A 22,794-nucleotide genomic window follows, 5' to 3' on the forward strand; every position below is an offset into this window, starting at 1 on the left:
ATCGAGAAATTGCAGTTGACTACGTGGTCTTTGCCTTTTTATGGTCTGCATAAAAATCAGTGGGACTTTCGGTACACATCTGTCACCCACTTGCATTCCTTTGAAGTATTTATTCAGCAGAAATTGAGTCTGCGGAAATGATGGACAGGAACAGCCCTCTGTCGGATGGGGAGACCCAGAATACAACTGGTGACACCAATGGTCTTTGTTCTGGTAGTGCTGGAATATATGCTTGTGGCGTTCTGTTCAGTTCTCAAGGTATGAGCGGTGATATCAAAGATGTATTTACAGTGTCGTGTATGCCAAATTTTATAATGGCCCTGTCACAGCTTGACAATTTAGCCAGCGTATGAAAAATATGCCGAATACGCTGGGCGTCCGTCGAATACGGTATAGCTAAGTTTTGTATAAGAGCACGCTGAAGCACGCTGGTATACGTCGTAGTATGGCGAGGTCGTCGAAAAGTTTTGTTCATGCACAAAACTTTTCGACATATGCCAGCGTATGGCTCATACGTCCCGCACACGCGGGCCATAAGGGACCGTCAAAGATTATCGCATAAGTTCAAGAAATGATACAAAATTACGAAATTCCTTTTGTTTACATCAAATCCCCCTCCCTTTCCCCCTAAACTAAAGTTCAAAAGTGCGAAATGGTGGTGTGTGTTTGAGAGGTAGGCCTACAATGTAGCATTTTGCTATAGATACTGATGAATATGTTTCCCCTGACCAGCTTTACATCGCTAAATAATCGATCAAATTTGACTAATAACCACTGTCACTCCGTCAAAATGACACGAACGAGTTGGAAATAGTTACCAAACTTTGTTGGTTCGAGCGTGCAGTTTTTGTTTGTTTTTACACACAATGTAAGGAGAACTTGTAATCACAAAATGAAAGTCCAAAAGTGAAGTTCACTAATAGAATGGAGGTCAAACCCCTTTCCCCCGTAAACTAACGAATTTTGCTTTTTGAACTCATGCGACAATCTGAGACGGTCCCTTAGGGCCCTGTCACACCATGACGATTTAGCCAGCGTATGCCGACGTATCAAAGTTTCTCTAAAATGCTGGCTTGCTGACCTTACCATGTATTTTTCAATTTTGGGCATATACATAGCGTATTCATAACGTACTCATAGGTTAAAATCCGTTTTCGGTGCGCTAGACAATTATCTGGACGCATCTCGACTTACGAGTAACTTACAAGTAACGTGTGTGAACGTGTGTCAAAGCACTTTCCCTCCACAAAAGCACCGTGGTCAAAGAGAGCATACCCTACCTACGACTTAGGGACCGTCTCAGATTGTCACAATTGTTCAAAACGCGAATTTCGTTCGGAGTGACAATGGTCAGTACTCAAATTTGATCGATTACTTGGCGATGTAATGTGGTCAGGGGAAACATATTCATCAGTATCTATAGCAAAATGCTATATTGTATTCTCAGGCAGACATCAACATTTCACACTTTTGAACTTTCGTTTAGGGGAGGGCAGGGGATTTGATGTAAACGAAGGAATTTCGTTTCTTGGACTTATGCGACAATCTGAGACGATCCCTAAGTGGCCGTAGATAATCAAAACACGCGCACGGCAAACGTAACTTCCGCATTTATGGGGGGGGGGGGGTGGCTGTATTTCGATTACCGTACGCAAAAAATCGCACTGCATGTTTTTATATCAACATCTTGCTCCACGTTTTATTGTATGCCAAAACATCTCTATACTGTTTGGCCTGTACAAGGCCAGTGCACAGGGTAAATGAGGCAGTCCCCTGGGGTGGGTAGGGCTGGGGTTCTTTGTGCACGGATTTATTTTATTTTATTTATTTTGACTGTGATATTTCTAGTAAAGATTTCGACTACAAACCATCTGACTCCTATCTCTATTACTACAGGTAATTTCATTAATTTTGACTGTGGCATTTCAAATAAAGATTTTGACTACAAACCGTCTGACTGCTTCTTTTAGTACCTACAAGTCCTTATCTCCACTCCAACCTTTGTGCATGCCACTTTAATTGCTCCGCAAACGTTGCCAACTTGCTAATCGGCTTTCCGTATCAGCGGATCAATTGATTAAGTAAACACCACAGCCGTCCCACACGCAGTTACTGAGTTCGCAAACAGCATATTATGTAGGAACTAGGTCGTGGCCGACTTGTTTTTAGGCCGTGTCGGTTTTTTTAGGCCGAGTCTATTGAACCTGGGGGGTCAATCTATAGCCATATAAGGCATCTCAAGGCTATTGACAGCGTGGTGTCAACAGCCAACTAGCCTTTTGTATTTGGCTATTAATACTCCTGTATTTTCCCAAGTTAGCATCCAAATTCGTACAAACTTAGCTTTGTAACAACAAACCAAATCAAAATAATTCTTTCATGTCCACTTTGGTCATCATATTGTAGTCCTAACAGTGCAACAGAGGGCCGCCTTATTAGCCAATGGGTGTCAATAGCCAACTGGCCTTGTATTTGGGTATTGACAACCCTCTTTTTTCACTAGTTAGCCTCTAAATTCGTACAAACTTAGCTATTTATAGAAGTCCCCGGAATGTTTTATATGCATCCACTGTATTTATCATATTGTAGTCTCAATGTGACATTGTAGGTTGCCTACCAATGGGGTATCAATAGTCAACTTCATGAACAAAATCAGGTTTTATTGACCCTGAAGGGATATATTATTCTATAACTTTATAACTCTAATCAAGGAAAAAATGGCATGAACTTATTAAAAAACAAAGAATGCATGACGTAACTCTGCTCGATTTTGAAAGGATTCGAGAAGGGGTCTCGGGTTGTAACCTCCATAAATGTGATAATCTCCATAAACGTAACATCGACCATAATTTTAATAAAATGCACCCAGAAATTAAGCAACTAATTAATTAATAATAGAAATCACCCCTACTTGTTTAATGTAATACAACAATAAATGTGATAAATATATTTGTCATCGCAATTGAAGAATTAGCCCATAACTCTAATCATAGAAAAAATGGCATGAACTTATTAAAAAACAAAGAATGTATGACGTAACTCTGCTTGATTCTGAAAGGATTCGAGAAGGGGTCTGAGGTTGTTTGTTCCAAAATCTGTTCTTCTTCATATTTACAACGCTTTATTTTACCTCACTTATCCTACTGTATTTGAAATTTGGGGAAACACCTATCAGACTTACCTTGAGCCAATTTTCCTTCTTCAGAAAAAGCTAGTTCGCTTAATCACCTTCTCCGATTCCATGCTCATTCTGAGCCTTTGTTCTGAAAATTACGTATTTTGAATATTTACAAGTTAAGTAAATATTACTCATGTATGTTTATTTTTGACTTAAAGCATAACAATTTACCCCATAGAATTGATCGTTATTTTGACCTTGTCTCTCATGATTATCTAACACGTTCAATTACTGACAATAATATTCGAGCCCCACATACAAGACTTAGAATTATTCAACATAACATGACGTATGCAGTTACCAAACATTGGAACTCTTTACCACTTTCATTAAAGAAACTAGAATCCAGAAGTTTATTCAAAACGGAATTGCATTCTTATTTACTAAATTAATTTACAAACTCTAGTGTCATATTTATTTTAGTGTTATATTTATATATTTGTTGTTGCTGATTGACACTTTATTTTTTTTTATTACAATTACCACTCATTTGCTGACACCCGTCTGTCTCATATACGTACGTATGATTGCTTTGTTATACTTTTTCTTTGAGATTTGGGCCATGGACTAGATTAGTCTCTATGGACTATTTCCATGGTTCTCACCAGAAACATTGTAACGAGGTTACTTTGACATTTGTTTTTGTGTTGTAGTTATTTTTTTCTTTGTGTGAAATAAATTTGATTGATTGATAGTTGTAACCTCCATAAATGTGACATAATAATATAATGCACCCATAAATGTGATATAATAATATAATGCACCCATAAATTAATTAAGTAACTAATTTATGATAAAAATCATCCCTAAATGTAATACCTGTTAACCATAAACGTGATAAATATATTTTGTCATCGCAATTGAATAATAAGCCCTTAAATATTTGCATATGTAATAAAGGAAAGCAACTCCACACATTGTTCATATTTTATTCATTTGCGACTAGTGTGTTTTGTGTACTATTTACATTTGGAATGATTTGTGTATAGAACTGATTCGCCAGGATTAGACACAGCTGTAAACTGTGTGTCAGCGCAGTCTCTTCTCTAGAGTAGAGAGACTGTATAACACTATCCTTTAAAGCTGTTTTTCGAAAATTTACCATACTATCTTCATCAGTCGCCTCAAATTCATCTTCTGTGGATAAACTGTGGAATAATTGATAGATTCTCTGTATTCATATGTTGTCCCACTTGAAGTTTGTTCCTTCACTGGGGATGCTAGGATTGCTAATTTTGTTCTATTTTGTTCAAGGTAGTGTTCGTGTTGTGTTTACTAGATTTAAAGATAGATATATGTTCTCGTCAACGGCTAAATATAATCAACGAATCGTAAATGGCGGAATAGCTAAATCGAGAAATAAAGAAACTGAAAAATAAATTCAAACATTAATAAAGAAATAAAGAAACTGAAATATATAGAATGAAATAAATCCGACAAACAGCAAAAGGGACGATAGATTCCATATATTGGTCGTGCCACTCACTCCCCATTGTCCCCTTATTACAGCACCCCATTGGGTAAAGGAAGGGGAGGAACTAAAGGGAGAGACGGCGGGTGTTTTTTAAAATGACAATGCGCGTAAAATTCTGACCTTTTAAATTTAAAAGTGTTGGTAATGAAAAGTGATCCTCCCTAATTTCCATGTGCAACAAACAATGGCTCTTCCCCTACGTGTCACAGTCCACATCAATGATATCTGGACCCTTTTTCTTGCGGCCATCAGATTTTAACCATTAAAATGATCTAATTTGTATAAAAATTGATCAATCAAAACTCTGCACATTAACTTTATAGAACATATGGCCAGCTTGCTGCATTGCAAGGTCTTTAGCCATGTCAATTTAGAGCAGAACATTTACAGAGAAAAGAACTTTTACAAACAACATGCTGGCAAACTCAAATGTTAGACTATATCAGTGTGAAAAATGCGTTAACGGTATACAGTCACCTGTAATCTAAATATGCCCATATATGGTCAAAGGGGCGTTCCTTGGTATTCAAAACACCCATGTGAGGGCGCTGTTTTTAAAAAGCGGCCACCCGCTTAAAATCTGTGATTGGTTAGATTTTCTCTTTCCATGGTAATTGTGGCAAAATTGGAACAGGTGACAGTATACCTTTAAATCATTTAACCTGAGAAGCACTTCAACAGCACACACGTTAACACGATCAAGTATCAAACCGCATCAATGCAAAGAGTGCAGTCGAGTATTCATAAAAAATGACACCCATAACAGACATTTGAGCATGCACACAAATGTCAAACAAAGCCACTACAAAGAAAGTAGCAAAACATTTCAAGAGCGCCATAAACAAAATGTTGATAGTCGTAAATTAATGCATTCTGCCATAAAACAATATGAATGCAAAGATTGTGGGAAAACATTCACATATAGTAGCTCTCTGTCATCACAAAGATTGACCCATTCACTTGCTAGAGAACATGAATGCAAAGAGTGTGGAAGAACATTCAAACTCTCACACTGTGTGAAGAGACATATTATGACCCACACAAATATCAGACCATATGAATGTAAAGAGTGCGGTAGAACATTCAGTCGCAAAAGCAGTCTGACGTCACATATGTTGACGCACACAGACACCAGACTGCACGAGTGTAAAGAATGTGGTAGAACTTTTCAATCCCAGGTTCTCGCATTAGTGGATTTCTCCTCCCAGTCAAACACATGGCCAGTATGATGTTTGATTTCTATAACATTAATTACACAAACATATCTCAACCTTTTGTCACATTTTGCTAATCCTGCAAACAGAGGTTATGCAAGCTTTTGATTGACGGTCGGTTCAAATCGCCAACGGTCATTGATTCCCCACCACAAACGCTCAAATTTCCTAAAAAATTGTCTTCCAGTCGCGTTAAACTTTGAATATAACCACAGAGTTCGATCGGCAGCAGCTTCACGCTGACCGCTTGGCAGTCTGTCTGTGTTTTTGCGGCCGGGGAAAACTAAAAAGTGGCATTTTCTGGAGTGTGTGCCCGCGTGTTGCCTGTTTGGTGTCCACTTACACGATGGACGCTGCCATACCTTGGCGTCCTTTTAAAGGGAGGCTCCGCCTTTAAACAGTAATGCTATCTGAAGAGACATATGTTGACTCACACAAGTATCAGACCTTATGAGTGTAAAGAGTGTGGTAGCACATTCAGACTGACGCACAAGTATTTATTCAGCAGAAATGGAGTCAGCGATGATGATGGACAGGAACAGCCCTCTGTCGGATGGGGAGACCCAGAATACAACCGGTGACACCAATGGTCTTTGTTCTGGTAGTGCTGGAATATATGCTTGTGGCGTTCTGTTCAGTTCTCATGGTATGAGCTGTGATATCAAAGATGTATTTACAGTATCATGTATGCCAAATTTCAAAATGGCCCTGTCACACCTTAACAATTAACCAGCGTATGAAAACTATGGCGAATACGCTGGGCGTCCGTCCAATACGGTATGGCTAAGTTTTGTATAAGAGCACCCTGAAGCACGCTGGTATACATCGTAGTACGGCGAGGTCGTCGAAAAGTTTTGTTCATGCACAAAACTTTTCGGCGTATGCCACCGTATGGCTCATACGTCCCGCACACGCGGGCCATAAGGGATAGTCTCAGATTATCGCATAAGTTAAAGAAACGAAATTCCTTCTTTTACATCAAATCCCCCTCCCCCTCCCCCTAAACGAAAGTCCAAAAGTGCGAAATGTTGATGTCTGCCTGAGAGTACAATGTAGCATTTTTCTATAGATACTGAAGGATATATTTCCCCTGTGCAGCTTTACATCGCTAAGTAATCGATCAAATTTGAGTACTAACCACTGTCACTCCGAACGAATTTCGCTTTTTGAACTTATGCGACAATCTGAGACAGTCCGTTTCTTGGACATGCGACAATCTGAGTCGAATCCTAAGGGGCCGTAGATAATCAAAACACTCGCACGGCAAACGTAACTTCCGCGTTTATGGGGGAGGGGGGCGGGGGTTGGCTGTATTTCGATTACCGTGCGCAAAAAATCGCACTGCATGTTTTCATATCAACATCTCGCTCCACGTTTTACCGTATCGCAAAATACACGCTATACTGTTTGGCCTGTACCAGACCAGTGCGGCACTTGCACTACACCATTCTTTTGACATACATGGGGTTCAGTGTACGGTGTAAAATAACGTAACAACCATTTGAATACATTTCGTTATTGTCGAGTTGGTGCTGAACAAAGATTGATTTTAGAGGGGGTATGCCAGTGATGGTGGACGCATATTCATAATGCGTGATTTGGCCGAGTATTTCTGTCTGTTGCTTCTCCACTAGGCGATGTTGGGATTTGAACCCGATTGAAAATACCGAAAATTCATAGCCACGTTATTACCGATTGTAGGTTTGATACAGAATGAGGCTGGGTTGGATTTTCGCACTTCCAAACTTTCGTTTAGGAGGGGGGTTGAGGCCAAACGCAGTTAGTTTCGTTTACCGTGCAGATGATTGATTTATCCACGGTCCCCAATGCAGTACATAAAGAATTCGCCAACAGCATATGTAGAACATGATTTTAACTAATTTGGGATTATTGGATCTTCATATTTTTCAAATTTCTCAAAAATGTTAGGTGCCTTATAGCTAAATGTTGCAATATTACAAATCACTTTTAAGAACAAGTGTATGACTTATAAAGAAAAGCAGATGAGCTTACATTTGTAGATTAAACAGAGATTTCTTCACTATCCAATTATCCCAAATTAGTTCCAATCGTGTTGTAGGAACTAGGTCGTGGCCGACTTGTTTTTAGGCCACGTCGGTTTTTTTTAGGCCGAGTCTATTGACACACGGGGGTCAATAGCCATATAAGGTATCTCAAGGCTATTGACAGCGTGGTATCAATAGCCAACTGGCCTTTTGTATTTGGCTATAAATACTCTATGAATTCTTTCATGTCCACTGTGGTCATCATATTGCAGTCCTAACAGTGCGACAGAGGGCCGCCTTATTAGCCAATGGGTGTCAATAGCCAACTGGCCTTGTATTTGGGTATTGACAATCCTCTTTTTTCACTAGCTAGCCTCTAAATTCGTACAAACTTAGCTATTTAAAAATCCCCGGAATGTTTGCTATGCATCCACTGTATTTATCATATTGTAGTCTCAATGTGACATTGTATGTTGCCTACCAATGGGGTATCAATAGTCAACTTCCTGAACAAAATCAGGTTTTATTGACACTGAAGGGATATATTTTCCTACAACTTTATGTCTCTAACCATGGAAAAATGGCATGAACTTATTAAAAAACAAGGAATGCATGACGTAACTCTGCTTGATTCTGAAAGGATTCGAGAAGGGGTCTTAGGTTGTAACCTCCATAAATGTGATATAATAATATAATGCACCCATAAATGTGATATAATAATATGATGCACCCCTATATTAATTAACTAACTAATTTATAATAAAAATCACCCCTAAATGTAATACCTGTTAACCATAAACGTGATAAATATATTTTGTCATCGCAATTGAATAATAAGCCCTTAAATATTTGTATATGTAATAAAGGAAAGCAACTCCACACACTGTTCATATTTTATTCATTTGCGACTAGTGTGTTTTGTGTACTATTTACATTTGGAATGATTTGTGTAAAGAACTGATTAGCCAGGATTAGACACAGCTGTAATCTGTGTGTCAGCGCAGTCTTTTCTGTAGAGTAGAGAGACTGTATAACACTACAATCCTTTAAAGCTGTTTTTCGAAAATTTACCATACTATCTTCATCAGTCGCCTCAAATTCATCTTCTGTGGATAAACTGTGGAATAATTGATAGATTCTCTGTATTCCTATGTTGTCCCACTTGAAATTTGTTCCTTATCTTTAAATCTAGTAAACACAATACGAACACTACCTTGAACACAATAGAACAAAATTAGACATCCTAGCATCCCTAGTGAAATATATTTTCTCGTCAACGGCTAATTATAATGAACGAATCGTAAACAGCGAAATGGCGAAATAGCTAAATAGAGAAATAAAGAAACTGAGAAATAAATTCAAACATTAATAAAGAAATAAAGAAACTGAAGTATATACAATGAAATAAATCCTACAAACAGCAAAAGGGACGATCGATTCCATATACTGCTGGTGCCACTCGCTCCCCATAGTCCCCTTAATACAGCACCCCGTTTGGGTAATGGAAGGGGATAAACTAAACGGAGAGACGGCCGGTGTTTTTTAAAATGACAGTTTGCGTAAAATACTGAGCTTTTAATTTTAAAAGTGTTGGTAATGAAAAAGTGATCCTCCTTAATTTTCAGGTGCAACAAACAGTGACTCTCCCCAACGTGTCACAGTCCACGTCAATGATATCTGAGCCCTTTCTCTTGCGGCCATCATTCTTCTATACTTATGAGTGTAAAGTGTGTGGGAAAACATTCAATCAAAAAAGCAATCTGAAGAGACATATGCTGACCCATACAAATATCAGACCTTATGAGTGTAAAGTGTGTGGGAAAACATTCAAAAAGAATAACCATCTGAAAGAACATATTTTGACCTACGCAAATTCCAGACCTTTTGAGTGTTCAAAGGAAAAACCAGCTGAAGATACATATGCTGACCCCTGCCCACAAGCACATCGAGCCGTATCAGTGTAAAGGGTGTGGCAAAATATGCAGAAATGCAGACAATCGAAAGGCACAGATGTTGATCCACACAACTAGCAGACCACATGAGTGTTAAGAGTATGGTAAAACATAAAGACTGGCATAGTCTGAAAGCATATGTTGACCTGCTCAAGGCAAATGTTCGACCATTCGCGTGTGAAATGAATGTAATGGTAGCGCATTGATATTGTGGCACACTCCTATGTATCATAAATTATGATGTATTAACCATGTGAATGAACCACTGTGGTAAAACATTTCAGCGGAGTGACAATCTCAAGGAGCATTCTGGTGTGAAACCGTAAATAATACAATAAGTATGGTAATTTAAAATATAGCCTGAGTTTGTAGAGAAATCAAATTATCCATTCAAGTTGCAAGAAACCACACTGATGCAAAACGTGAGGTGAAACATTCGAACAAAAGCATTCTCAAGAAATATAGCGTTGTGTAATTCCAAGCCATACAAGATCTGAAAACTTGGTACTAAAATCATCAACTATGTTCCTAATCTTGTAAGTGAAATACAGTTGATTCATCCATGAAGAAGGACAGCATTTGAGTTGCATAATATAGGACTATAGGGTGACTTAGTCCCATCCAGAGTAGCTGAATTTCTTACATTCCGAAGTATTTTTCAAAGGAAGGGCTACATTATAATGATGTTCCATTCTGATCATTTTCAATTCCTGCAATTGCTGATCCTCCGATATTTTCACCAAGAATGCATTTCCTTACACAGGCATCTGTTGAATATCTTCAATTTCAATTATGTACTGAATACTGCATATGCTTACAATCCTGTCGAATTAAGACGACTGAACAAAGGTTTGTAATTGTAGGAGAGATCTCAGCCCATTTTCACCAATTTTGACATTTGACAGCATGCACTTTCTTGTCAGCTAATCTCCAATAAAGTTTAAGGGTAATAAAGAGCTATAAGTCATAACAAAAGTGTTAATACATTTTAAATTTATGTGGTACAGTTAGTGAAGGACATTACTTGTCCAATTTCTCAGTCTTGTCCCGACCATATTTATGTAACAATCAAGAAAACTTTACTGATACAAATGCGATCAAGATAAGTCTTTCCCATCACTATCCCGATGTAAATTACAGCATAGAGAAAGATAGATAGAGTCGCAACGGGTATTGTTTAAGGCGTGAAGCGGTTACGTAACCCATCCATGTTCGCCTCGCCTCAGGTTGCTCTCGCCTCTCTTTTCCGAAGAGTGCCGACCATGAATCCTTCGGTAATTTTCGGATTTTCGCCAATTGTTAAGCGAAAGTATGTTCGGCAAAGTTTGTGTTGTTGTTTTCGTGTGGTGCTGAGCAGAATTGACGTGCTGGCGAAAACGGGAGTGTTTTGAGGCTTCAGGAAAGTGAGTTTTACCGTTTTAAAAATTCCTCTCATATTTTTATGAATATATAATGAGTGTGTTTTAACCAAATTTGAAAGTCTTTTATCGATACTGTCTGGTTTTACTCAATGGCTTACGGTCAGTCATACCGTCTTTGACACGTGCGTCAAGGAAGGACATGTTTATGAAACTGCTGGCGTGTTTTGTTTTGATTGGCGTGAAGCAGTGTTTCTGGCCTGAGAGCTCACAAAGTAACTATGGTTGCTACGCGACTGGCAGTACGATGCCATCTCATCTCGTCGTATATTTCGCATAATCTCGTGTAATTATCAACCACAAACAAAGCCTCCAAAAAGTTTAACATCTTTGAAGCTCATTTTAATATGAAAAGCCAATAATCTACCGAGACGACCATGGAACAAAAGGCATGCAGGCGTTACCACTCTGTCTATCTTACTCTGTGATTACAGTAAATTAAATTCACATGTCAAAGCTCTGGGTGGTCAAAAGTATCAATACCAGCAAACATTGTTCATCCATTCTATGATGATCTATTAAGTAGGCGCGACCGTACCTTTGCCACTGCAGTATGCAGCATGTATCCAGTATGGATGACCTATGCTCGCCGCTCCGCTTACTTTTTATTTCGTTTTTTGGCAATAGTGAAGTCTGGAAATTATCGCTTTAATTATTTTATAACTTATTACTATTATTATAATACTTTCTGTTAGCTATGTGTTTTTGGACGGTATGAAATGTGAGTTTGTTTTGTCAGTGTCTTTACATTTTGTATATTCAAAGTCGCCATTGGTTTTACATCGAAATAAAGCTGCAGCAAATTTGAATGATGAAACCAAGTTGCTTACGTCTTAGCCTTGTCCAGCAGCGTACGGATTCGTGACGCCTACTAACATCAAGTCAACTGATTTGATTATATCAACTATATACTCAGGCTGAATAAGTTTTTATGAATTTACAGTGTCTGTACGACATAATTGTTTCCTGATCAGCAACAATGAGCTAGAATTGAGTTTTCAAATTTCAGACCGTGTTATGAGATAAATATTGTGACAACGTACACAAACAGTGATATTCGCCTGGATGAGTTCGAGAAGTAGAGTTGTGTAGTGTTGTCTATGAAGTGAATTGGAATGAAAATAAGGGATATTTTGGTGATATAATGATTGATTTTGACCCTCATAGAAAGTCTTTGATTTGCAGTCTCTGGCAACTTAGAGAGGTTTTTTCACCTATGATTTTTATTATTTCATTTTAGTTTGCTAGTCCTGCGAAGTCTTTGCAATCGCTGCCTAACTGAGATCTTAAGTGTACCAGGTACAAATGTATTGAATATTGTTACTCAAACACTGATCATGCAAAGCTTGTACAAAAACACGATTGGAATAATTTTGGAGAATTGGATCTTCATATTGTTCAAATTTTTCAAAAGTGTTATATGCCCTATAGCTGAATGTTGCAATATTACAAATTACTCATGAAAACAAGTGTATAACTTAAAAAGAAATGCAGATAAGCTTACATTTGCAGATTTAACATACATTACTTCACTATCCAATTATCCCAAATTAGTTCGAATCGTGTTAAAAATATTCAGTGTTCAATGTCAGCTTCAAACAATTTTACCTAGTGCAAAAATACACCGAGTCACCTCACAGGTTGCACCAGACTGCATCACTGCACCGTTGACATGTCAATTTCTCAAAAATTTTGATGCAAGAGGAGTGACACGCCCTCTCGCACTCTCCCCCTTGGGGTATCCTGTGCCATTTCAAACAGTTTTACGAAGTACAAAACAAAATGAAAACACAGGCTCTCATATTACACCAGTGCACACAACAGTTTCTAAAACTTTCCGACATGAGAGGGGGACACCTCTCTTACGTTCTCTTCCCTCGGCCTCTCATGTGTTACCCTTAATTAACTTTGAAATTCTTACCTGTCAGTTGTCCAGTGGAAACACTAGATATTTACCTTCTTGGGTTGCTTTCACAGTTAGTCTATGCTATATAGGGGTTTACAGTATCATATGACATGATCATAATTATCCTAAAAATATGATTAATTACTTTTAGTATGTAGCCCATTATTGAATTCATTACAATGTGGTACTTTGAAATAAAAAAATTACACTTAATTTTCATTGGTCATTTAATTTAGGTGTTTTTTCAAAGATTTATGGGAAATATATTACTCTAAAGACAAATATTCAGGTTATTTTGAGTTTTGGTTTCGTGAGGGTTGTAGTTGAAATCGTTAACTATGGGTTTGATTTTGGTATGAAATCCCTAACAAGCAGTCTAACGGCCGAGATAGCCCAGCTGTGTTATGCTGAGAATAACTATTCGTGACACATGTGTTGATGAAAGTGGAAATCTTTTATAGCTCATTACACTGGCCTGGCAAAATAGCTGCAAACATACACAATTGAAGATTTCATCATAATTTAAACATATCACATAAATATCATTCCTTAGAACATGTCACCCAAAGCTATCAGACAAGTAGTTTTTTGATAAATAAAGTTTTGACCAAAATTATCCCCAAAAAGGTTTTGAAGATTTTTTAAAAATTTTTAACCTAAAATGACAAAAAAACGCCTTAAAAATACAAATATTCTAATTTCAGCACGATTTGAATAAATCTAACTGAGAACACCTAACATGAACTGCATATTAAATTTCAAAGCAATCGGACGAACGGTTTCGAAGAACAAGATCTTTTGACCAAATACACCAAAAATGCAAATATGCAAATTTCACGATGATTTGAACAAACCTAACTGAGGTCATCCCACGTGAACTGCACATCAAATATCAAAGCAATCAATCATGCGGTTTCAGAGAAGAAGGCGATTGTTGACGAGTGACATGCGGACGGTGGACGGACGGACGACGACGACAACGACGACGGATTACTACTGACAATCATCCTTTTGATAAGCTCCGTTTTGCTGAAAGCGGAGCTAAAGGTGGGTCAGCTTTTGAAGATTGCATGGGCTGTTTTCAAATTTGGTTGCACACCCCCATATGAAAATACAGGGAGTACCCAAGGGGTTGACTTTCTGCCCGATCGACAAATTGCAGTTTACAGCGTGGTCTTTGTATTTTTGTGATCTGCATATAAGTATCACAGTCGGACTTTCGGCAAACATCTGTCATCCACTTGCATCCCTTTAAAGTATTTATTCAGCAGAAATAGAGTCGGCAGGAATGATGGACAAGAACAGCCCTCAGTAGGATTGGGAGACCCAGAATACAGCCGATGACACCAACGGTCCTTCTACACGTAGTGCTGCTATATATGCTTGCAGCGTTCTGTTCGGTTCTCAAGGTATGGGCGGTGATATTACAGTATCATATGGGCCAAATCTGAAAATGCAGTAAACATAGATTTCACACACAACTAAAGAGTAAAGAGGAGATAGAAACACATATGAACTAGACTGGGCCGTGGTCGACTTTCTTTTGTTGCCGAGTCTTATGACACCCGGGTGTCATTAGCCAACTGGCTTTTTGTATTTGGTATTGACACCCGTTCCTGTATTTTTCCAATTCCAAATTTGGCCAAAATTAGCTGAATATATTGCAGTCATACAATGCCATTGAAGACCGTCATAGTAACCAATGGGTGTCAATAGTCAACTGGCATTGTATTTGGCCACTGACCGTATTGACCCTTATGATGATTCGCCAGTTGGCCTCAAAAGTCGCAAAGACCCTAGTATTAAATTCTTAGCAATATGTATTCTATTGAGAAATCCAAAAAATTCTTTGTATAATCATCTTTGGTCATCATGTTGCAGTCTCCGAGTGCTACTGCAAGCCACCTACCTATGGGTGTCATTAGCCAACTGGCCCTTGAATTTGGCTATTAACACCTCTCGTGTTTTTTGCTAGTTACGGCCTCCGAACTCGTCTAAACTTTGTTATTCTCAACAACATGTATCGTATCTAGAAATCCACGGATTAATTTCTTAATGCCCGCTGTGATCATCATATTGTAGTCTCTATGTGCCATATTAGGCGGCCTACCAATGTGGGTGTCGACTTTAGAACAAAAATCAGGTTTTTGACAACGAGGGGTCAACAGTAGCATACTTTGCTCGATTCTGAAAGGATTCGAGAAGGGGTCGGGGTGTGTCAGAAGCCAAATCGGACAGCTCTTGGCTATTGACAGCCGGGTGTCAATTAAGATATCAAAGACGTATTAACGGTATAATGTTTGCCAAATCCAAAATACAGTACATATAGAGTTTGCACACAGCTAAGGAGACAGAAAACCATAGGAGCTTGGCCGGGTCACGGCCGACTTGTTGTTCAGGCCACGTCTATTGACAGTTGTGTGTCAATAGCCATAAAGGGCTTCTCGAGGCCATTGATACTGGGGTGTCAACGGTCAACTGGCATATTGTATTTGGTTATTGACAGCCTTCCTGTTTTTCCCCAAGTTAGTCTCTAAATTCGTCAAAAATCTTACGTCAGTTATTGTCAACAACATGTATTCTATTTACTAGAAATCCAGCGAATTCTTTCTGTATGTCCACTTTGATAATCATATTGCAGTGGTACACTGCCATTTAAGGCCGACATAGAAACCAATGAGTGTCTATAGCCTCTATTCATGTAATTTTGATTAATGGTTTCGTAAGGCTTGTATCGTAACTCATGGAGATAGTACTTCTACTACCTCCATGAGTAAATCCTTAACTATGGATCTGATTTTATCTTAAAATCCCTAACAATGGATCAGCTTTTGAAATTTGCATGGGTTGATGTTTTCAGCTTGGGCCACATACCCCGTATGAAAATATAGGGAGTAACCCCCGGTTAAATTTGAACCCGGTCGGAATGCAGTTAACTACATGGTCTTTACCTTTTTATGGTCAACATAAAAATCACAGTGGGACTTTCGGCGCCAATCTGTCACCCAGTTGAAACACTTTGAAGTATTTCTTCAGCAGAAATGGAGTAGGCGGAGATGATGGAAAGGATCAGCCCTCTGTCGGATGGGGAGACAGAGCATACAGCCGGTGACACCAATCGTCCTTCCCCTGGTAGTGCTGGTATATATGAGGGAATTCGAGAAGGGGTCGGGGTGTCAGTAGTCAAATGAGACAGCTCTTGGCTCTTGACAGCGGTTATCAATTAAGATATCAAAGACATATTAACAGTATAATGTATGCCAAATAACGTTATAACCCTAAGTTAAATTTGAACCCGGTCGGAATGCAGTTAACTACATGGTCTTTACCTTTTTATGGTCAACATAAAAATCACAGTGGGACTTTCGGCGCCAATCTGTCACCCAGTTGAAACACTTTGAAGTATTTCTTCAGCAGAAATGGAGTAGGCGGAGATGATGGAAAGGATCAGCCCTCTGTCGGATGGGGAGACAGAGCATACAGCCGGTGACACCAATCGTCCTTCCCCTGGTAGTGCTGGTATATATGAGGGAATTCGAGAAGGGGTCGGGGTGTCAGTAGTCAAATGAGACAGCTCTTGGCTCTTGACAGCCGGTTATCAATTAAGATATCAAAGACATATTAACAGTATAATGTATGCCAAATAACGTTATAACCCTAACCATGGAAATATACCATCAATTTAGTAAAAGCAGAAATGGACGACATACATAACGTTGCTTGATTCTGAAAGGATTCGAGAAGGGGTCAGGGGGTGTCAGTAGCCAAATGAGACAGCTCTCGGCTATTGACAGCCGGTTTTTTTATGTATATCAAATCCCAAATACAGTACATATAGAGTTTGCACACAGCTAAGGGGACAGAAAGCCATACGAACTCGGTCGTTTCATGGCCGACATATTGTTCAGGCCAAGTTCTATTGACAGTTGTGTGTCAATAGCCATAAAGTGCTTCTCAGGGCAATTGATACCGGGATGACAATGGTCAACTGGCCTGGTATTTGGCTATTGGCAGCCTTCCTGCTTTTCCCAAAGTTAATCTCCATATTCGTCAAAAAACTTACGTCAGTTATTGTCAACAACATGTATTGTATTTAGAAATCCAGTGAATTGCGAATTCTTTCTATATATCCACTTTGATCATCATATTGCAGTGGTACAGTGCCATTTAAGGCCGGCACAGAAACCAATGAGTGTCTATAGCCTCTATTCATGTAATTTTGATTAATGGTTTCGTAGGGCTTGTATCGTAAATCATGGATTACTACGTAGTACTCTACTACCTTAATGAGTAAATCCTTAACTACGGGTCTTATTTTAGCTTGAAATCCCTAAGGCCGAAAAAGAAATTGATTTTGTTTCTGGTCATCGCGCGCATCATTTCAAAGTGTACGCGTCAACTCTTTCATTTTCCAGCTTTTCATTTGCCCCTATGGAAAAAAGGAAAATATGTATCAAATTCCACCCCCCCCCCAAAAAAAAAACAATTGAAAAAAAAAAACCCGCGTCACCGCATCATTTTCGCCACGGGTCAATGACCAGCAACAAACCTATTATTTATTTATGCCTAACAATAAGTCAGCTTGCATTGGTTGATGTTTTCGGCTTGGACCGCACACCCTGTATGAAAATATAGGGAGTAACCCCCAGGTTAACTTTGAACCCAATCGAGAAATTGCAGTTGACTAAGTGGTCTTTGCCTTTTTATGGTTTGCGTTAAATCACGGTGGGACTTTTGGCACACATCTGTCACCCAGTTGAAACACTTTGAAGTATTTCTTCAGCAGAAATGAAGTCGGCGGGGATGATGGACAGGATCAGCACTATGTCGGATGGGGAGACCCAGAATACAGCCGGTCACACCGATCGTCCTTGTACTGGTAGTGCTGGTATATATGCTTGTGACGTTCTGTTCAGTTCTCAAGGTATGAGCGATGATATCAAAGACGTATTTATAGTATCATGTATGCCAAATTCCATAATGACCCTGTCACACCTTGGCAATTTAGCCAGCGTATGACAACGTATGAAAAATTGATACGTTGGGCTTACGTCGAATAAGGTACGGGTAAAATTTTTAAAGAGCACGCTGAAGCACGCTGGTATACGCCGTAGTACGGCGAGGTCGTCGAAAAGTTTTGTGCATGCACAAAACATTTTGACGTATGCTAGCGTATGGCTCATGTCCCGCATTAAGGGACTGGTTAGTTTCTTCGGCCTGGGGGGCGGTGGATTCATGAGGGGGGGGTTCACCCTGTTTTTGACTTTGGTGATAGGGGGGTCAGCATGTTTTTGAACTAAAAAAGACTTTTGGACTCAAAAGAAATGCCAAATAGGGGGTCAGTGTGTTTTTGAATTTCGATACGGCTCATACTTGAGTAAAATGCATTGTGCCAGCCACAAATTTCATCATTCAGTCGCATTTTTTCGGCGCGCCCTTCGGGCTCGTACCTTTAATAATAATAATAATAAGACATATTCTTCAGAGCCCCGTCCTAGTGCAAAACTTTAATATATCAGACATAAATATATCTGAGATATCTTTATGTTTAATTTTTTTCGGCGCGCCCTTTGGGCGCATTTCTTTAAAATGTCAAATAATATTTTTCAGCATGATGCCCTTTAGCTGCATGACTTTCATATATCAGATATATATCAGAGATATCTGGATGCATGTTTAATATTTTTCAGCGTGCCCTTTGGGCACAGTAAATTAATATATCAGAGATATATGTCAGAAATATCTTGATGTCTGTAAATTGAAAATCTGTTTTGCAAAGTGTACTTTTCATTATGAAATCCGCAGTTCATATGAAAAGCATGACAAGTTCCTGATACTTTTCTGTTTTCTCTATGAGAATTCAGTATTAGAAAGCAACATGCACTAATATTTCACAATCACATTTTTTACAACAGTTCTGGGCATCTGGTTATGTATAAATAAAGTGGAATACATTCACAGCTCATTAAAAATACAGTGTTCAAACTTTAGAATTGACACTTTTAAGTTCCTATCTTACAACTGACACGACAACAATTTCATTAAAACACAGAATGACTGAATATACCCAAAAATTATATATATATAATATATATATATATATATATATTATATATATATATATATATATATATATATATATATATATATATATATATATATATATATATATATTATATATATATATATATATATATATATATATATATATATATATATATATATATATATATATATATACATACATACATACATACATACATACATACACTGAATTATTCAATTTACATTCCACCTTTTGTTTTACCTTTGTTTCGCGCAGGGGGGTGTCACCCTGTTTTTTGAAAGTTTGAATAGGGGGTCACCCTGTTTTTTGAAAGTTTGAGTAGGGGGTTCAGCCACTTTTTGATGTCGGCAAAAAATAATTCTCCGCCCCCAGGGCGAAGAAACTGACCAGTCCCTAAAGTTATAGGTAGCTTATGCGCTCGTTGACACACGTTGACACACGTTACTTGTAAGTTACTCATAAGTCGAGATGCGTCGAGATAATTGTCTAGCGTACCCAAAACGTATTTTTAACCTATAAGTACGTTATGAATACGCTGTGCATACGCCCAAAATTGAAAAATACATCTTTTACCCCCGTGCCAAAAATCTAAAAGCATATGTATATAATGATTGCAATTTCAAAAGAAGGCAAAAGACAGAAACGGCTCACAATCTTCTTAACACCTCAGTTAATCCTTATCCCGGGACTTTTCGAACCGGGGTTTAAGTTCAGCAAGCCAACGTTTTAGAGAATTTTGATAAGTCGGCATACGCTGGCTAAATCGTCAAGGTGTGACAGGGCCCTAAGGTGCCGTGAATAATTAAAGACATGGTTCAGGAGTCAAATTGTCTTGCCAGGAAATTTACTTACTAGATTACAATTTGAGTGGAAAACAAATAGGCTATGACACCTTCATAATCCTCTTACAGACTAGAACAAACTCGACCGCTGGGATCGTGTCCCATACCTGTAAAACATGCACACTGCAAACGTAACTTCTGCGTTTAGGGCGAGGGAGCGGGGTGGGGAGGGGGTTTGGCGGGGGTTAACTGTATTTCGATTACCGTGTGCAAAAATCGCAGTACATGGTTTCTTATCAACATCTCGTTCCATGTTTTACTGTATCGCAAAATATCGCACTATACTGTTTGGCCTGTACCAGGCCAGTGCGGCACCTTGGCTACACCATTCTTTTGATAATACATGTGATTCAGTGCACGGTATCGTTTTAGATACATTGCGTTATTGTCGAATTGGCGTGAACAAAGATTGATTTTAGAGGGGTTATACCAGTGGTGAGAGCAGATTCGTCGTGCGTGATATGGCCGAGTATTTTTGTCTGTTGCTTCTCCACTAGGTGACTGTATGTTGTGGGTTCGAACCCGATTGAAAACACGGTATATTCATTGCCACGTCATTACCGATTGTGGGTATGATACAGAATCAGGATTTTCGCACAGGGGAATCGATCTCAGGGATCGAGTTTGTTCTAGTCTGTAAAGGATCATGAAAGTGTCATAACCTTTTGTTTTCCATTGAAATTTTTAATCTCGTAAGTGAATTTCCTGGCAAGACAATCTGACGCCTGAACCATGCCTTTAAGCTAACGTTTAGGGAAGGGGGGGGGGGGGGGTGAGGCAGCTAACGTTTAGGAAAGGGGGGAGGTGAGGCCAAACGCAATTCTCGACCGCGGATTGACGTCAGTAGGTGAAACGCATACGAGCGAGGTGAATGAGAGATCAGACGATACAGAAGAGCGAATGATACAGAAATTGTGTGGAAAAAAGCAGAACTAAAAGTCATGTCATTTAAGTATATTGAAACTTTGAATATTGTTTTGGTGGTTGAAAAACCCGAACCCCTTCACGGCGCTGTGACGCAAAAATGACGTAAAAAACCGCAAGTACCCGGATGATTCGCAGTCGAGAATAGCTTCGTTTACCGTGCGCATGGTCTAATTATCCACAACTCCTTATGCAGTACATATGAGTTCGCAAACAGCTAAACAGAAAACAAAATACAGGAACAAGGTCGTGGTCGACTTGTTTTTTAGGTCGTGTGTTTTTTTTAGGTCGAGTATATTGACACCCGGGGTCAACAGCCATATAAGGCATCTCAAGGCTATTTACTGCGTGGTGTCAATAGCCAAAAACTTGCCTTTTGTATTTGGCTATTGATACTCCTGTATTTTCCCAAGTGAGCATTCAAAGTCGTACAACTACAAATATAGCTTTGTAACAACAAACCAAACCAAAATAATTCTTCCATGTCCACTGTGGTCATCATATTGCAGTCCTGAAAGTGCAACAGAAGGCCGCCTTATTATCCGATGGGTGTCAATAGCCAACTGTCCTTGTATTTGGCGTATTGACACCCCTCCCGTTTTCGCCAGTTGGCCTTAAATTCATACATACTTACCTTATTTAGAAATCCCCAGAATCTTTTCTATGCATCCACTGTGGTTATCATATTGCAGTCTCAATGTGACATTGTAGGCTGCCTACCAATGGGGTATCAATAGTCAACTTCACGAACAAACTTAGGTTTTATTGACCCTGAAGGGATATATTTTTCTACAACTTTATAACTCTAACTATGGAAAAAAATGTCATGAACTTATTAAAAAACAAGGAATGCTCGACGTAACTCTGCTTGATTCTGAAAGGATTCGAGAATTGGTCTGAGGTTGTAACCTCCATAAATGTGATTATCTCCATAAACGTAACATCGACCATAATTTCAATAAAATACACCCATAAATTAATTAGCTAATTAATTAATGACAAAAATCACCCCTAAATGTAATTCCTGTCAACCATAAATGTAATAAATAGATTTTTTCATCGCACTTGAAGAATTAGCCCTTAAATATTTGTATATAATATAGCAGTAATGCAATTTCACACAAATTTTATTTGTTTGCGTCTAGTGTGCTTTGTGTACTATTTACATTTGGAATGTTTTGTGTAGAGACCTGATTAGCCAGGATTAGACACAGCAGTAATCTGTGTGTCAGTGTACTGTGTAGTCTCTTCTCCATAGTACAGAGCCTGTATAAACTACAATCATTTAAAGGTGTTTTTCGAAAATTTACCAGTCGCCTCAGATTTATCTTCTGTGGATGAACTGTGGAATAATTTATTGTTCCTATGTTGTACTACTTGAAGTTTGTTCCTTCACTTAAGATGCTAGGATGTCCAATTTTGTTATATTGTGTTCAAGGTAGTGTTCGTATTGTGTTTATTAGATTGAAATATAGATATATGTTCTCGTCAACAGCTTATTGTAATCAACGAATTGCAAACAGCGAAATGGCGAAATAGCTAGATAGAGAAATAAAGAAACTGAAAAATAAATTCTAACATATGCTAATATGCTAGCCTATAGAGCTAAAGATCAAATTTGTGATGGACAGAGAAGACTATGTGAGCAAAGGTTTCTGTCAAAATGTCACATAACCAGGACCTTTGACCTCGACTTCACACATGTGCCTTAGAAATGAGTAACTTCCAGATAGCCTTATAATTGGTGGAATGAGTCACCTAATCATATCTTTAACTCATTAATTGTAAGTCAAATAAAATATTACTGATGTTG

At 38.6% G+C, this 22,794-nt stretch overlaps 2 protein-coding genes across 9 annotated transcripts in view; one reads left to right on the plus strand and one right to left on the minus strand.

The window, feature by feature from the left end:
- Window positions 1-16,356, minus strand: part of LOC139137024 (zinc finger protein 99-like) — a 36,077-nt gene extending 19,721 nt beyond the window's left edge. Inside the window, exons 1-2 of one of the 2 annotated variants that reach the window (XM_070704946.1) lie at window positions 4,281-6,207; window positions 3,182-3,263 (exon numbers count right to left, since the gene is read on the minus strand). The gene's annotated coding sequence lies outside the window, so the exon portion shown is untranslated. Of the gene's footprint in view, window positions 1-3,181; window positions 3,264-4,280; window positions 6,208-16,099 lie in introns of those variants that run through there. The other variant, XM_070704947.1, reaches the window with a different exon arrangement.
- Window positions 45-22,794, plus strand: part of LOC139137022 (zinc finger protein 493-like) — a 32,541-nt gene continuing 9,791 nt past the window's right edge. The window contains exons 1-2 of one of the 7 annotated variants that reach the window (XM_070704935.1): window positions 45-258; window positions 17,935-18,072. In XM_070704935.1, the coding sequence (XP_070561036.1) occupies window positions 138-258; window positions 17,935-18,072 (259 nt within the window). In that variant the 5' untranslated portion in view covers window positions 45-137. Of the gene's footprint in view, window positions 259-6,376; window positions 6,513-14,095; window positions 14,196-16,477; window positions 16,668-17,934; window positions 18,073-22,794 lie in introns of those variants that run through there. The other 6 variants (XM_070704934.1, XM_070704937.1, XM_070704936.1 and 3 more) reach the window with 6 other exon arrangements.

The sequence above is a fragment of the Ptychodera flava genome, chromosome 7, assembly GCF_041260155.1.
Source record: "Ptychodera flava strain L36383 chromosome 7, AS_Pfla_20210202, whole genome shotgun sequence".
NCBI lineage: Eukaryota > Metazoa > Hemichordata > Enteropneusta > Ptychoderidae > Ptychodera > Ptychodera flava.